Here is an 18,251-nt window from a genome sequence, read left to right as displayed (position 1 = left end):
CGACACTTCTTCCATTTATTTTGTGCATGCTTATTATTTTATCTCCGAGTCATGCATGTTTAGGTAGACGTCCACTCGGGAATATTTGTTCATATTTTACATGATTTTTACCCAAAACTCTTCAAGGTTAATAATAAATGGCATAAGAGACCAAGTGCTTGCACTTGGACGAATTGGGGGTGCTCTTCTCCATTTGTAATAAGGCACGAGCTCATATATATTTCTGGTTATCCATGGTATACAAAGCATATTTGTTTTTGGGGTTCCATGGCCTATCCATAGATGACTCTGAGTTTGTTTTAGGTACGTCTTGGTTTGAGGATTTATCCTTGGATCAAGAGGTATCTCATTTATCGCCACACGTGCTATGCTATGAGGGTGGCATCCGTTTTGAGAGTTCCTTGGTAGAGCTCTCCTTCACAAGTGAATGATCCAGAGGCCGTTGGGTGGCTCGTCCCCCACCTCTCTCTCGGATCGGGGTCCACAGGCTGGCGACTTTGCTGGGGAGTTTTTTGAAACATTGCCTAGCTCTGTAAAGATATCATTTTTATTAATTTTGAAGAAATTTTGGCCAAAATCAAGTTAAATGAGAACTCTATCGTTAGAAATTCAGGGGCACCAAATAGGTTCGTAAAACAAGGGATTCACAGACTGCACAGCATGCATTATCATATTCTTCATTTCTTTTATTGTGTTTCATTATTAGATGGGATGTCATTACCCTGATGGGACTGCTGGATCTCTTTTCAAGCTATGCGCCGGTGCTGCAGCCATAGACATTGGGCGTACTTTTGTCTACAACAGCCGATGAACAATGAATCATACTATGTATAACAGTGGGCGTACTTATGTTATACATCTAAAGTATGGATCATATGCATAGTGCTCGATAGATTGAGTCTGAAGCCCTACTTTGTTTTATAAATTATGTATATACTTACTGACTTAGTGAAACCCAACTAGGAAGTACCCGTGTTTATATATGTATATATTGCATTCATATAGGGACGAACATGTGTTGCTTGCACATGTGAAGCCTGGAGTTAGGAGGCTCCCACTTGTAGACTAGGGTAGCTTATTTTATATCGCTACAACACGGTCCTAGTGCACTCATCAGTCTGTCTTGAGTCGAGACTTCCTTGATTCCGCTATATTAGAATTATGGCTGGTGCCTCTGGTTAGGATATATATATATATATATATATATACTGATTATATATATTAGGGTTCTCCTCTTAGTTAGAGCTCCTTATTCAATGCAATCAGTTGTATCCATTCATTATCCAGATCTAGATCTGGTCAGTGGCTTTTGCTTGCCATTACCTTGGCCATGATCTGTCCTTCGATCTGTTGGTCATAGGATTTGACCCGTTGTCATATGTTCTCACCTATGGTCAGTCCTTAATTTGATTACCTTTCTCTGGTAAACATATTTCGTTTACCGATTATGAGCTTATCTTACCACCATTATTCATATACCTTTATGTTGAGCTTTGGGATTCCTTTTGTAGCGCCGTCATGCTGTCGGATTTTATCCAAAATATTTTGAGTATGATCGTTATTCTTTACAGTTAGTTAACCATGAATTTACCTTACCTTGACCTTCTTGTCTAGCATGACCGCTATTCTTTAGAGTTAGTTAAACCATTAGTTTACTTTACCTTGACTTCCTTGTATAGCCGTTATGCTGCTGGATTTTATCCAAAACATTTTTAGCATGACAGCTATTCTTTAGAGTTAGTTTACCTTGTCTTGATTCACGCGTATAGCCTTGATTAGCTTAGAACCCATTTCTAGGGAGACCTTATGGTTTGATCAGTCATATTTACATTCTTTCAGTTTCACTAGGTTAGTGGCCTGTACATGTCGTTCTTGTGGTCACAATTTATTTGCTACCATTTGATTGTATATCTATTCTTTTGTTGTGTCATAGATTCAATTTGTGTATCTATTATTCATTAGGGTATATGTTTGTCTGTCTACCTGTTTCGCCTTGAGATCTGGTCGATAGCTCGTTCGCTATCCTTAAGGCCATGGTCTACCATTTAATCTCCTTGATCGTAAAGTTGTTGATATTCATCACCAGATTTAGATCCGGTTTATGACCTACTTCTATCATTTTATGGCCGTGGTCTATTTTCTGATCTATTGGTTATCTCTCATTTTTGATGAAAAATTCATTGTCATAGATTGTATCATTTTCATATAATTGATTGCCAAGTTATCCTTGTCATATGTCTATGCAAAGTTATCCCTATTCCCTCATTATCTATGTCCTATTTGAATGTTAGGTCTGATCATGGCGAACAATTTGTTTGACAAATGGATAGCTGAGACTATTAAATCTTTTCCGCGTGTGAAGAAAGGAGTATAGTTGAGCATTTCATCAATTTATTTACCCATCTGAATAGTCGCGGTATAAATTGGAAGTTTCTCCAAGCAGCTGCTTGACTTTGGGATCCTGTTTCCATGTCTTTCGATTTGGGTCTTCTGAACTTTGTCCTATATTTGAAGATTGGTGTGCCCTGTTAGAGCTCCCTCCTGAAGGACTTTGGATCCGACCTTCAAGTATAGACTCCCCTCATGATCTTTTTTGGAAATTATTTGAAAATTACTTGAAAATAAGGTTGTAAAAACTCTGTCATGCTTAACAGAGAAAAATGTGCAATTTCAAGCCCTCATTGAACTTTTTTCCAAAAAAGTTGATCCTACCGACTCCTGTTTTCAGGAATGTCAACGTAATGCCTTAATATTTGCTGTCTTTTCAAGCCATGTCATTCGTGGAGACTCTAGTGCTGCTCCTTTCACCTTGTTGAAGATAGTAGATCAAATAAATGAGTGGAGAAATTTTGTCCCTACAATGCTAGCAGAAACTTTTTATGGCTTAGACCTTATTGCTAGTAAAAATGTTCAGGACAATTTTTTTGGGTGTGCTAAGCTGTTATACGTGTGGCTTTGTGGGAAACTCACCATCTTTCAGCCATAAAACCGCATTGAGTACACCCTTAAGAGTTTTCATTCCTAGAAAATAAAGATTAAGCAACCTCAGCTTAATGAATGACACCATTGGTAGCAGAATGTAGGTGAAAACCAATTTCGTTGGGTAAGTCATTCATGTCCACAAATTATCACCAGCACCTACCCATACTCATTTGTCTATCTTATGGGTTTAGAAAAATCATCTTTCATGCACCTTTGTATTTCCCTCGTCAGATTACTTGAATCTTGTGTCCTCCCGGGGTTATTACACCACCTCGTTGTGAAGACCTTACTCCTGATCTCATTAAGTTCATAGTAGCTGCTTGGAGAGACAAAAATCATGGAGAAGAGATTTGATTTTGTGTCTAAGCTCCGGAATAGAGGAATATCTGGAGGGCCTGCAAACCGGAGAGCTCGGATTGGAGAACCTTCAGCATGATATTGTCATTTTTGCTATTTTTCATTTTTTTTTACCTGAACATAATCAGAGTCAAAGATTGTAATCCCGGTCTCATTATTGATGAAAATGTAAAGAAATGAGTTTTTACTTGATAAATGTTATAGACAGTTGGCGATCCAGAGCTTCATCATTTTTCATGTCACCAATCGCCATCATTGTAACGTGTTTTGATATAATCAATGCAAAGTGTGTTTGTTTTCTTTTATCTCTATTTGTGGTGAATACCTTATTTCATTTCTCAATCATTTGATCTAGTTTGTTAACTTCCAATCAGGATTATGAAAGATAGCAACCATCGCTCCGAAAAAGGACACCCAAGTCATACCTACCTGGTCTAGACCTACCTCAGTGTCTAGACTCGTTCGTCACTTTGATTCCCCTGTGTCATCAACAATACCTTTACCAATTTCACCAGAGTCGTCAGGTTCTTTTGAAGTGAACCAAATGGCTGACCAAACTGACCTTTTGTTGAATATGCAAGAAATGATGAAAAACCTCACTCGAGGCATGGCAGGAATGAAAGAGGAGATGGCCCACATGAAAACTCAGATAAGTGATAACGTTTCTGCATCTAGAGGTCCCATACTTCCACCTCCTCGTGTTGCATCTCCGGAGTTGAATAGGCCTGCTATCTCGCCTTTCGAGGTCGATTTAGATGATGAACAAAATGCTGCAGAGTATTGTGCTACAAGGGCCGATAAAGAAAAAGAAATGTATGAGAAATTCGAAAAGGAAATGTCTGAGAAATTTGGCAAGTTAGCTCAAGAGATGGAAAAATTAAAGTGCAAGGGCCTAAGAAATTCGATGTTTCTGAGTTAATGATGTCTTCGACAGTCGCTTTGCCGGCAAACTTCAAAGTCCCTAATTATGATAAGTATGATGGGACCGGATGTCTGCGCAATCACATGAGATGGTTTATCATTTTCTCACAGCAGTGTGGTCTGAGCCGCGAGCAGTGGCCCAATTATTTCCGATCTCTCTGGTAGGAATTGCAAAGAAATGGTTCTTAAGGCTGAAACCGGAAGAGGTGAGAACCATGGAGGACATTTATGAAAAATTGATAGAGTAGTTCTCGATGGAGGAAGGTATTGAGGTCACGAAGAGAGACCTAAAACAGCTGAAGCAAGGTCCTCAGGAGACCTTTACCTACTTTATCAGGCGTTGGAGACGTAAGTCTGCTCAGCTGAGCCAGAGAATGTCTGAAGCAGATCAGATAAAGCTAGTCCTCAAGAGTTTCTCTCCTCAGTACTTTCATTTCTTGGCACCGCAGCATTATCCGAGCTTTGACCACCTGATCAAGACTGGTACTCAGACAGAGGATGCAATAGCAAAAGGTCTAAGAGCAAAAATTTCTTCTGAAATTCGAGAAGGTAAAAGGCCTGTAATCCAGCCCAAGGAGGTTCACGCTGTCAGTTACACCAAGCCTGTGGCCAGGGTTGTTACAGAAGTTGCAAGGACACCAAGGAAGAGGACTTTTGACAGAAAGTTTGATCCCCTTCTGTATCCTATAGCGATGATACTCAAGAGGCTTGTAAAAGATAGGAAGATCCGGCTCCTAGATGTTAAACCTTCACCTAATTCCTTACCAATATTCTGGAGGATGGATCAATATTGTGAATATCACAGAGGTCCGGGACACCTGACTGAAAATTGTTTGGCCTTAAAGCATGCAATTCAGAATATGATTGACAAGGACGAACTTGGAGTTGAGAAACCAAACATTACTCAAAACCCACTTCCCAACCATCATGCTATTCCTCCTCCTACTACCAATGCCATTTTTGCTGATGAACCTATGCTTGATCCGTCAACCCTCATTTGTGCGATAACAACAGAAAAAACCTATGTAATGAAGTTTGACGAGAAGGAGCTTGAAGCTGTAGAAAAGAAGAAGCGTTATGTAATTTCATTTGACGATGTTGAACTTGCTGAGTCGTCTTCATCTCAGTTTTATGTGTTTCAGACTGACAATGCAGGAAAGACAAAGAAAACTCCGTATGTCTTAAGGGATGATTACTTCAAAGAAGAAAAAGACAGTAAAGAACCATATGTTTTCCGAATGGAAGAGGATGAGCTACTGTTGTTAGATGACCAGTGTGACGAGATGCGTCATATGACCCGTAGTGGACGTGTATTCAAACCTCCGGAGTTGAGTGTAGAAAATCCTACAGAAGTTGCGAGAAATGTAGAAAATCAGAGGCAGAATAAGGTGAACGCAGATGAAGAAGATGAGAACTTGTTGAAACAACTAAAAAAGACTCAGGCTAATATCTCAGTATGGGGTTTACTCATGGCCTATTCCAAGCACAGAAAGTTAGTCCTTCGAGAGCTTAATGCAGCACAAGTCTCTGTCGACACGACTCCTGACGAGCTAGTGAGTTTGGTTCCTATGGCAAGAGCATCTAAGGCTTTATCAGATGAAGACCTCCCTCCTGAGGGCCGAGACCACACAAAATCTCTAAATATCACCGTCATTTGCAATAAGAAGAAGGTGTTAGAGGTGTTGGTCGACAATGGCTCTGCGCTAAATGTTTGCTCGTTAAGCACCGCAACAACCCTTGGGTTCGGTCCTGAGGACTCTATCCCATCTGAACAGGGTATTCTGGCATATAATGGCACTCACAGAGATGTAATCGGAATTTTAGTCACTGAAATACAGATCAGAGGAGAGGACTTCGAAATAGAGTTCCAGGTTTTAGATATTAAAGCTTCATTTCTGTTGTTATTTGGTTGTCCATGGTTGCACATGGTTGGAGTTGTTCCGTCCACTCTTCATCAAAATCTGAAATTTGTTCACAAGAACAGAGTGATAACTGTAAAGGGAGACCCAGACCTTGAAATAGGGCAGCTTACTCAGGACTTGACTGTAGGAAAGGCTGGAGATATAAGTCTGACTGGGTTTTCACTAGAAGTGACTGCAATCACTGTTGAGGAAGCCATGAATGAGGAAATATGTTTCCTAGCCAGCACAAATTTGAATGTTATCAAGATGATTCACCGATAGGGGTATATACCAGGTGCCGGGTTAGGCAAATATCATCAGGGGTTGACTGAGTGTCCAGTGTTTAAAACATTCAATGGTTTATTTGGGTTGGGGTACAAACCCACGAAGAAAGAAGTTAAAGAGATGAAGCAGTTGATATTGAAATGGGCAGAATGTCGCCGAAGAGGGTTAGAATGACCAATGGCGCCGATTGATTTGACAATGAACGGCCGGTTCCGGAAAGAAGGTGCAGACTTTCCCTTCTGTGGCTTTGCTGAGGTTTGGTTGGATGAAAATACAGGACAAAGGTTGCTAGGTTTTGAACTTTTCTTTGATCTCGAATTAGAAGATGAACCGACAGGTGTGCAGATCACAGAAATTGAGCCAGAAACAGATTGGACAGAACACATGAATCCGAGCCTTCTGAGTTCATTGTTTTATGAAGAGTCCCAGACTATTGCCGTGATTGATCAAAGTGCCTTGATTCTGAATCCTACTCACCTAATCACCCCGGCAGAGGAACCGTTGACTAACTGGACCTCTCAGGTCCTACCCCAGGTTATTTTCCAATACAGTCGTGTCCCTTCAGAAGAGTCAGTATGCGTCAGTCTCTGAGTCTGGTTCAGAGTCTGTTTATTCTAATGGTTCTTTTGATGCAGGTACCATAGAGGACGAGTCTCCTGAGGTCGGTGGCGATTCTTCTTCTTCCAGCGGGATCGAGTCAGATGTTGTTTCTATCGTTGAGTCATATGTTCTTTCAGTACATAGTGTAGACTCAGTTGACGTTGGTGTCAACATATCTGTTGAGTCTGTAAATGTGTTTCAAGAGTCTACTGTAAAGCCCGATGTGGGTAATTCATCATTTGATGTACTTGATTCAACATTCAATGAAATAAAAGATTCTTCTTTCGTATATCCTGTCTCTACTTTTGTTTCTAATGAATCTGCATCAAAATCTGATAATCTTAATAATAATAATTAAGACTCCCCTCTGATGAGGATGCCGATGACACTCCCCCTGAAATCAGACACATGATTAAACAAGAAGAGAGTCGCCGAGCAAAACCACTCGAAGAGGAAATTGAGACTGTGAATATTGGTGACGAAACCTTGATTTAGGAGATTCGAATTGGAAAAATTTTTTCTCCTGAAGAACGTGAGGAATTGATCACTCTACTTAAAGAGTTCAAGGAAGTTTTTGTTTGGTCATATAATGACATGTCAGGATGAAGTGAGGAAATTGTTCAGCATCGCTTACCCTTAATCCCTGGTGCTAAGCCAAAGAAGCAAAAACTCTGAAAACTCAAAACTGAATGGGAGTTGAAAGTTTATGAAGAAGTAAAGAAGCTGTTAGAAGTAAAATTTACTCTAGTAGTGGAATATCCTGAATGGCTTGCAAATATTGTACCGGTGCCCAAAAAGGACGGGAAAGTTCGAATGTGTGTCGATTTTCGAGACCTAAACAAGGCAAGTCCTAAAGATGACTTTTCTCTTCCAAACATTGATCTCCTAGTGGATAATACAGCTGGACATGCTCTTCTATCCTTTATGGATGGGTTTTCAGGCTACAATGAGATTAAGATGGCGCCCGAGGACATGATGAAAACAACGTTCATTACTCAGGGGGGTACTTACTGCTACAGAGTGATGCCGTTTAGTTTGAAAAATGCTGGTGCTACATATCAGAGGGCTGCTACAACTCTTCTACACGATATGATCCATAAAGAGGTCGAAGTTTATGTAGATGACATGATTATAAAGGGAAAGACTCAACCTGAGCACACTGTTGCCCTAAGAAAGTTCTTTGAGCGGATCAGGAAGTATCAACTTCACCTAAACCCGAGTAAATGTATATTTGGTGTTACATCAGGAAAACTCTTAGGGTTTATGGTCAGTGAAAAATGAATAGAGGTGGACTCACAAAAGATCAAGGCGATCCAAGAAATTCAGCCGCCTAAGACAGAAAAGCATATCCGAGGTTTCCTTGGAAAGGTTCAGTATCTAAGAAGGTTCATATCTCTCTAACAATGACATGTGAGCCTATTTTCAAATTGTTGAAGAAGAATTCTTCAAAGAAATGGAATGAAGAGTGTCAGGAGGCCTTTGAAAAAGTTAAGCAATGCTTATCTTTACCTCCTGTTTTATCACCTGTTATTCCAGGCCAGCCGTTGCTGTTATACTTGTTTATCACGGATACAGCGATGGGTTGCATGCTTGCTCAGCAAGATCCAGAAACTAAAAGGGAGAAGCCCATTTACTACATTAGTAAGAAGATGCTAGAGTATGAATTAAAGTACACTGTTTTGGAGAAGACTTGTCTAGCATTAGTTTGGGCAACCCAGAGGCGTAGAAATTTTTGCTGTCAAACAAGGTTCTACTGCTATCACGGATGGATCCGTTAAAATACTTGTTTGAGAATGCCTTTACATGAAGGACTGCAAGGTGGTTGTTGTTATTGTCTGAGTTCGACATCACTTATGTCACTCAGAAATCAGTTAAGGGGCGGGTTATAGCTGAGCAGTTGGCTGATGCTCCTGTTGAAGAGAGCACTTTTCTGAAGGCAGAATTTCCGGACGAAGAAATCATGGATATTGAAGAAGAGACTTCGAGTACTAAGTGGCTTATGTACTTTGATGGAGCTGTCAATAATCAAGGACAGGGAGTAGGAGCTGTGCTTGTATCCCCTCGGAAGGAGTATATTCCTATCTCTATCAAGTTACAGTTTGAGTGCACCAACAACATGACAGAGTATGAAGCTTATATTGCCGGACTAGAGGCAGCCTTAGCTTTGCAAATTCAGGACATTGATGTGTTTGGGGATTCCATCCTGATCATTTGCCAGATTAATGGGCAATGGTAAACTCGAGAAGATAGATTGATCTCTTATAATACGTATTTGGAATCTCTAGTCAAGAAGTTCAAGAACATCACATTCACTCACTTGTCAAGGACCAGAAATCATTTCGCTGATGCTTTGGCTACTTGGGCCTCGATGTTAGATATTTCGGCTACAATAGAAGTTCATCCATTAGTTGTCAGATTGTAGTGGGCTCCTGCGCATGTGAATGCTATAGAGATTTCAGCCAGATGTCCAGATGGGAAACCCTGGTATACAGATATAAAGAATCTTATTGTTGGTAAAGGGCATCCTTCAGAGGCTTTGAGTAAAGAAAGGAAGACTCTTCAAAAATTGGCTGCCAACTTTATTATTTGTGGTGAAGATTTTTTTCAGAAGGTCATTTGTTGGAATACAACTCCTGTGTGTTAATGAGGACAAAGCTGCAGAGCTTATTGAGCAGACCCATGAGGGAGTTTGTGGACCTCATATGAATGGTAAGATATTGTCTTGAAAGATTTTGAGACTTGGATTCTATTGGCCCACAATGGAAGAAGACTGCTTCGCATTTGTAAAAAAATGCCATAAGTGTCAAGTCTATGCAAACCTCATTCATGTCCCTCCTTCAGAGCTGCATTCTTTAACCTCTCCATGGCCGTTCTCGGTGTGGGGGATTGATATCATTGGAAAAATTTATCCGAGGTCCTCGAGCGGGCATGAATATATTTTGGTAGCTATCGACTATTTTACGAAGTGGATTGAGGCTGTATCTTTGCTTCCATAACTTCAAACACAGTTTCGAAGTTCATCCGTACCAACATTATTTGCAGATATGGAGTACCTCACGAGTTGATTTCAGATAGCGGGTCACATTTCAAGAAGGAGGTGGTGCACCTATGTGAAGAGTTCAAGATTAAACATCACAAGTCATCTCCTTACAGACCTCAAACAAACGGGGCAGTAGAGGCAGCAAACAAGAATATCAAAGTCATTATCAGTAAGATGACTGGGACTATAAGGATTGGTCGAATAAACTTCCATATGCCTTATGGGCTTATCGGACATCGATAAGATCTTCAACAGGTGTAATTCCGTATTCTTTGGTGTACGGAATGGAAGCAGTTCTCCCTGTTGAGCTAAGAATTCCCTCTTTGAGAGTGATGATGGAAGCTGACTTACCAGAGTCTGAATGGGCTAGAGCCAGACATGATGAGTTGCAGATGATAGATGAGAAGGAGCTGAGAGCCTTGTACTATATCCAGGGATATCAAAGACGAATTGAGAGAGCTTTCAACAAGAAAGTCTGAGTCCGATATTTGAAGCCTGGAGATTTTGTATTGAAGTCCTATAGGGCGCCGGTATTTGATCCTCGAGGGAAATTCAGGCCAAACTGGTCTGGTCCTTATATCGTCGATGAAGTCCTGCCTGGAAAAGCCGGAAGACTCCTTAATGAAAATGGAGAAAAATTAAATGAATCTACAAACCTGGATCAGTTAAAAAAGTATTACACCAGAAGACCATTTTTTGACTGATTAGAGCTTTGAGCCAACAACCTGCATGTTTTAAAACCGTTTGCAAACCCTTTGGGCCTATAAAAAAAATTGTTTTCTTTAATAAATCCAAACTATGGGCATTTTTTTTGGAAAAAAAAAAGTGGTTTGAACTACGATATGACCTGATTCCTTTCTAAGGGTACGTAGGCAGCCCGATCAATTCGGGTTCGGTCGCAATCTTTCGCAACATTTTGAAGAAAAAAAAAGGACAAATTTTTTTTTTGAAACCCAAATGGGCGAACTACGCAAACCTGATTCCCATTTCTTCAGGGATACATATGCAGTCTTGAGGGTCCAGATTCGGTTTAAATACACAAAAACAAACCAAAGGTTTAGCCTTTCGAACCCAAGCCTACCTGAAAGTCCTTCTGGTGTATTTAGGCCCAGGTTTGTAGAGAAACATAAAAAAAATGGAGTCTTAGACCTGTTAGATTGAAAACCCGCAAGGGCGGTCTAAGCAAAAGTTAGGGTCATTCACCCGCTAAGCTGAAAACCCGAAAGGACGGCTTAGGCAAAAATCAAGGTGCTGAGCCTGCTGGATGAAAAATCTGCAAGGGCAACAGTCCAAGCAAAAATTAAGGCATGCGGTTCTCTAAATCGAAAACCCAAAAAGGGTGATTTAGTCATGGCAGAGACTTCATGAAGGACAAAGCTTTCTGGAAGCCAGTTGAACTTTTGTTTTCTTTTTGGTTCTTGTTTAATGTCTGAGTAAGTGCCAACAAAGCTTCTTTTGTTGCTCTTTGAGTTAGGGAGATTGAAACAAAGCAATCTAAAGGGATGATAACCATGATGGAGATCCTGAAAAAGAGGTTGAAACATCTTTAAACACGGTAATCAAAGGACTCTAAGAGTGGTGGACTTTAAACCATTTTAAAACATTTATCAGACTAAGAAGTAGATTTCAGTCTCTCGTAGTAATTGAGTCATGTGTCTGTTAATGTCCTCGTTCGTTAATTGTCAAAGTCTTTCTTTTGTCAAGTCTATGTCAGTTTTCAGAGTCCTGTTTAGTCAGTATTCCTCCGAAAGCCGAGGTGATAAAAACTCAGAGACTTAGAGAAGCAGAGAATTTGTGGCTCCTGTAGATAATATAAAGCAGAGCAGTGTTCAGAGGTTGACAAGCTTTTAGCTCAGTTCCAGTATCAGCAAATGACAGAGATGAAAGAAAATTTTGAACAGAACGAGTTTCTTGTACCTGTGAAAAGCCTTGTAAACCCAAGTGTTCATGAGAAGACTCTGTTGTAACCCCAAGTGTGCATTAATAAAAGCCTTTTAGCTCACTTCTCGTCAAATAGAGACTAGAGAAATTTGAACACTCTTTATATTGAGCTTCTTAGTCAGGTTGTTTTCCTTTGGAGTTGAATTTCTTTAAAAAATCATTACCCCAGCGGATGTCTAGAATCTACTCCAGTAATCTTTAAACTTCAGTAGAATGTTTTGCATCTTTGAACAGGGGTTGGCACTCTAAAATTCTTTCAAGATTACTGGTGTCCAGTTTTTGACCAAAATCATACATTTCAGTTACTCTTTGTGAAGAGATGACTGGTTCATTAGTGAAATCATTAAGAGTTGATCTCTTTTTTTCAGTCATTTTGAGTTTCTTAGTTTCCATTTATTTTGAAGGTTTTAATAATGATAGAAATCAGATTTCGTGTTCCACGGTCTGGCCTTTTCTCCTGTTGTTTTGAAAGATTTTAATAAGGATAGAAATTGACAAATTCCATGTTCCATGATCTGATCTTTTCTTCCGTTGTTTTGAAAGATTTTAATAAGGATAGAAATTGACAGATTCCGTGTTCCACGATCTAGCCTTTTCTTCTGTTGTTTTGAAAGATTTTAATAAGGATAGGAATTGACAGATTCCGTGTTCCATGGTCTGGCCTTTTCTTCCTTTGTTTTAAAATTTTTTAAGGAAAGAAATTACTGGACTTCGTGTTACACGGTCTGGTCCTTCATTTGTTTTGAAAAAAGAAGTTTTAACAGAGTAAGAAATTATAAGAACCTGTGTTGCACAGCCTGGTATTTTCTTCAAATTTTGGAAAAAGGGTTTAATGGAATGAGAAAATTACTAAACCTGTTTGTAAACACCCCATTTTGACCTGACCCTAATTTCCCATCGTTGAATAAATTCCCGAAGAGCCAAGTCCCGAGTGCTAGATAAACTGAAAAATGTCTATTTGCGGATCATTGTGAAGCCTTTGTAGAGCCTGAATAACCCCAGATTCCTAGTAAAACCCTTCATTTAAGTTGACTCGGTTCCTTATTTCATTTATCCGAAAATCAAAAAGAAATTTACAAAAAACACCCTAGAGCTTTGGTATCGACACCCCCTGTTTGAGTCTCCAAGTTCTAATGTTTAATTCCCCAACTCTACTATGATATTTTCACTAATTTACCTTGCCTTTTAATGTCTGAACCATGGTCAGAGGGTTATTACACTTTCAGGAAATTAGACAAGAAAAGGCATACGAGTTGGTGTCAATATCAAAGCATGGGTGTGTCATGATTCTTTTTCTGCCCAAGTTGCCCTTCTAGTGTTAAAATAATGGGCTGAAAAGGTGCTAATGAGGGTTCTTCAAGCAATACATAGGGCTGTCCAGGGGAAGGAAATGAGTGTAGAGTATAAGGCTCTTTTGTTGAACCCTTTTTCCACCTCAAGCCATCCCATATAGAAAAAAATAGTCATTAAGTGCATGCCAAGGGGCTGTCCAAGTACGAAGAGAGGGTGCCCATACCGGGTTTCTACGTACATTTAACTAAGAGGGCGCTGAAATTATCGAAGTGAGGGTGTGTAAATATTAGTCCCGAATAGCAAAGATAGAAAGGACCCAAATGGGGGGGGGGGGTGCGATTACCAAATTCACAGGGTGCTAACATCAGCCCCATCTCTATATATAAAAGTTGTTCGGCTGAGTTTTTTTTGAGGGGAGAGAGCTCATTTTCGTTTTCTAATAGAGATAGAGTGAGAAAGAGAGTGGGCGTCATTATCATTTAAGGTACCTAATTTTCTTACTATCTATTAAATGGACGGCTCATATTGATCAAGGGGCTGAACTTGGGAAGAATTGGCAGTATCCATTTCATGAGAATGTAAGGAGAAATCACCTCAGCCACACAAGATGGATGGATGGCTGAGATTGAGGAGAAAAAGAATTATCCAACTACAAAAATCAAATGTGGGCTGTCCAGTTAGGAGCGCTAGAGGACAATCTGTCCGTGTGGGTGATGCAATGTGATCCATTTGTGAGATGGTAATTGTATGGATGCAAAATCAGCATAGGCAGAATGGGAGAAAGAATTGTATATACATCAACAAGAGCGGGGTGAATCATCGAGTCAATGGTGTGTCAATACCAATCCTATGTGCAAGTCACGAAGGTGGGAATAAGCTAAGTGGGGTGTGCAAATACCAAGATAGGGGTGTGCTAACATTAGCACACCATTTGCTTATAAAAGCCAATCGATCGAATCAAAAAAGGGGATCTCATTTTTTTTCCGATAGAAAGAGAGACAGAACGAGCAGAGAGAAAGAGAGGAGGTGGGCTGTTTTTTCTCCGGCCAATTTCTTAACCGCCGGCCATGATTGCAATACTCGCACCTCTTTATCATCTCAACCCGAACATCATCATCATCCTCTTCCTCGATGAATCCGAACCCTTATTTCCGTTTACAGAGTAGAGAGAGTTGAGGAAAAGAGATAAAGAGGAAGTTGCAGAAATAGAGAGATAGAGAAGAGTTCATCCTCTCTGGTCAACCGATCGGAACTCCTGTGTAGTAATTTCCGCCATTAAAGATGCCTCCATCTTTAGGGGTTTTGAAACCAAGAGAGATCTCAAATCTGAGGGTTAAGATCGAGAGAGAGAGAGAGAGAGAGAGAGAGAGAGAGAGACTGGTGAGGGAAGGATTTCCATTCTGGCCTTCTTCTCCGGCGATTTCGCCGGAGATCCGTTCAACACTGTTGCTCCTTTCTGTTAGAAAAGTGATGTGCAAATCTGTAATTTAGGATTCGAGAATACCTTATAACAAATTAACCTCACAACTTGAAGACAGAGATCAATAATACTATTTTCTGCAATAATAATCTGTAAAGGAAAAAAGAAATCGTTAGATCACTTATCTAGTTGAGGCACAAAGAATCTTCGCTGTCCTTAAGGCAAATCTCGCCCCCACTATGACGAATCAACGGTGCAGATGGGCGTCTCGGCGTATGCCTCCAGGATACAACAACTCTCGCTCCAGGGGTGTGCTCTCACGCAGCCAGGATGCCTAAGAACTCGCTTATATTTGCCAAAAGCCTTGAGCAGAAAACCAGAGAGAAAACCAGAGAAGAGAAAGAGCAGAAGAAGAATCCGTCAAGGATATCTTTCTGTTTTCTCTAAAACCGATTTATGTAGAAAGGTAATCGACACGTTACGATGAAACGTCGCACTTTTTTAGTGCGTGAGAGACATTTTCCAAACGGTCACTAAACCACAATTAAGGAATCTCAAACGGTAAAAAAAGAGTTAAAACAAAAGAAAATAAATTCTTGACCGTTAAAAGGAAAAATAAATAAATAAAAAGAAAAGCCTTAGGTCCACGCGGGCAGCCGGCCGAGCCGGGCCGGGCCGGGCGGCGCGCGTGTGTGGTAAGATCAAAAGCCCACCGGACCCAAGTGGGCGATCCGTGCGCGTAAGATCCCCATGACCTCTTGCTTATTCAGAAGGTTAAGAGAGTGAAAGTATATATATGGCCACTCTCATCCTCTCACACTTCCCATCTAGGACTAAAGTTTTCTCATGACTTTAGTCTTTTTGGAGGGAAGCCCAAAAGCATACATATAAAGACTAAAAACACCCCATTGTAAGTTTGAATTACAAAAAGACTTTTTTCACATAAAAAGTCAACAATCCCCCACTAATTCAAAATTACAAGAAATAAATAAATCATAAATGTAAATAGATTTGATCAAGGCAAGATATGTTATGCATCAGTAGAGGTGTCTTTTGGACTTGAACCTTTACTTAGTGTAGGTATATCAAGTTTACCAAGTACTTGGTGAACATACGTCTTGAACCAAGCACTATTAGTAATAAACTGAGACAGCATACCACACACACAACACAGAAGGCATAAGCAAGTTCATACGGTGTTGCACTTTACGGCCAAGTGTTATGTCCTGTTTTCATGAGCGCTCTAGAGAAATTAGCCCATTCTCATAGGAAGCGGCCACACTTCCACACTCATATAGGTGTATCTATCAGGAGTGCCCTGTAACTACGCACCCCACTGACAATCAGCTAGTTAGCTAGTCAGCTATAGATAACATTAAGAGTCCTACAACTCATCCTATTTTTGTTACAGGTTGCACCCACACCATAGGGATAGGCTTAGTGAACTTAATTCACATACAACTTGGTGCAAAATAGATCACTCAAATAACTTGTTTTTCCCATTTAACCTACTTCTTGGGATCTCCGGTCAGATAGGTTAGGTTCCTGTTATAGGTGATCTAAACAGTGGGCTTCAGCCCCATCCCCCTCGATGTGATCATGACTAAATTTTTATTTAGTCCTTTTGTAAGACAATCTGATATATTATCACTTGATCTTGCATAATCAATGGTTATCACTCCATTTTTCAACAACTGTCTTATGGAGTTATGCCTCCGACGTATGTGACGGGATTTACCATTATATACATTATTACCTGCTCTTCCAATAGCAGCTTGACAATCACAGTGAATTGTAATACCTGATACTGGCTTATTCCAAAATGGAATATCAGTTAGAAGGTTTTTAAGCCATTCAGCTTCCTCACTTACTTTCTCTAAAGCAATAAACTCAGACTCCATAGTCGATCTGGCTATACACGTTTGCTTGGTTGATTTCCAAGAAACTGCTGCACTTCCTAGAGTGAAAACATATCCACTCCTTGATTTGATCTTAAATCCAGATACCCAATTTGCATCGCTATACCCTTCTAGTACAACAGGATATTTAGTGAAATGCAAACCATAGTCTATGATTCCTTTAATATATTTCAATACTCTAATTAGAGCTTCCCAGTGATCACTACCAGGATTACTGGTATAGCTACTGAGTCTACCAACTGCATAGGCTATGTCTGGCCTAGTGCAGTTCATCAAATACATTAGACTCCCTATAACTCCAGAGTATTCAAGTGGATTTACTCCACTTCCTTTATTCTTACATAATCTTATACTAGAATCATATGGGGTAGCCACAGGTTTACAATCAAATTGATTAAACCTTCTAAGAATTTTTTCTACATAATGAGACTGAGATAGAATTATTTCTTCTGTGTTTCTATTAATTTTGATACCCAGGATTACATCTGCCTTTCCCAGATCTTTCATATCAAAATTATTTGATAAAATTTTTTTAGTGCCTTTAATTACACTAATGTCTGTTCCGATGATTAACATATCATCTACATACAGACAAACAATAACACCACTATCCCCACTAAATTTGCTGTATACACATTTATCTGATTCATTTATTATGAATCCATTTGATAGCATCACACTATCAAACTTCTCATGCCATTGTTTTGGGGCTTGTTTCAAACCATATAGAGATTTTATAAGTTTACACACCTTTTGCTCTTGGCCTTAGATTACAAAGCCTTCAGGTTGATCCATATAGATCTCCTCATCTAATTCACCATTCAAAAATGCAGTTTTGACATCCATTTGATGGATTTCCAGGTTATAGATTGCAGCTATGGCAATTAAAATTCTTATTGTAGTTATTCTGGTTACAGGTAAATAGGTGTCAAAGAAGTCCATTCCTTCTTTTTGCTTGAACCCTTTAGCTACTAATCTAGCTTTATATTTATCTATAGTTCCATCAGTTTTTAATTTCTTCCTAAAGATCCACTTGCAACCAATAGGTTTGCGACCAGGAGGCAGATCTGTCAAGATCCATGTCCCATTACTCAAAATGGAGTCTATTTCACTCTTGATAGCTTCTTTCCAGAATGAAGAATCTGGAAGGTACATTGCCTCTTTATATGTCTTTGGATCTCCTTCTAGAAGATAGGCATTGAACTTTGGACCACAGTTTTTCTCTACTCTTGCCCTTTTACTTCTTCTAGGCTCTACTGATTCTTCAGACACTAGATGGTCTTTATCTATAGATTCAAAAGGTCTTTTAATTGTGTTCTCACTTAGACTAGTCTTATAAGGGAATAAGGTTTCAAAGAATTCAGCATCTTTGGATTCTATTATGGTGTTAGGTTGCATATCAACATGATCTGACCTATAAATCAAGAACCTATATGCACTACTGTTTTGTGCATATCCAATGAATGCACAATCAACAGTCTTAGGACCTAACTTAGTACTCTTAGGATCTGGAATCCTAACTTTAGCTAAGCACCCCCACACTTTAAGGTATTTAAAATGTAGTTTTCTATTCTTCCATAACTCGTAAGGAG

General features: G+C 39.7%; 1 protein-coding gene across 1 annotated transcript; it reads left to right on the top strand.

Annotated features, from left to right (window-relative positions):
• Nucleotides 1-4,514: 4,514 nt before the first annotated feature.
• LOC143887831 (uncharacterized) lies at nt 4,515-6,443 on the top strand. Its single transcript, XM_077392040.1, has one exon. The coding sequence runs from the start codon at nt 4,515-4,517 to the stop codon at nt 6,441-6,443; it is 1,929 nt and encodes a 642-aa protein (XP_077248155.1).
• Nucleotides 6,444-18,251: the final 11,808 nt, after the last annotated feature.

Source organism: Tasmannia lanceolata, unplaced genomic scaffold, assembly GCF_043159265.1.
Source record: "Tasmannia lanceolata isolate RefF3 unplaced genomic scaffold, GAP_Taslan_0.1 ptg000002l, whole genome shotgun sequence".
NCBI classification, from domain to species: Eukaryota; Viridiplantae; Streptophyta; class Magnoliopsida; order Canellales; family Winteraceae; genus Tasmannia; species Tasmannia lanceolata.
Note: the sequence above shows the minus strand (reverse complement) of the source record. Positions and strands in the feature narration are given on the sequence as shown.

What these genes read in the sequence shown, in the direction of transcription:
- LOC143887831 (XM_077392040.1), top strand. Translation starts at nt 4,515, where the DNA reads ATGGAGGAAGGTATTGAGGTCACGAAGAGAGACCTAAAACAGCTGAAG.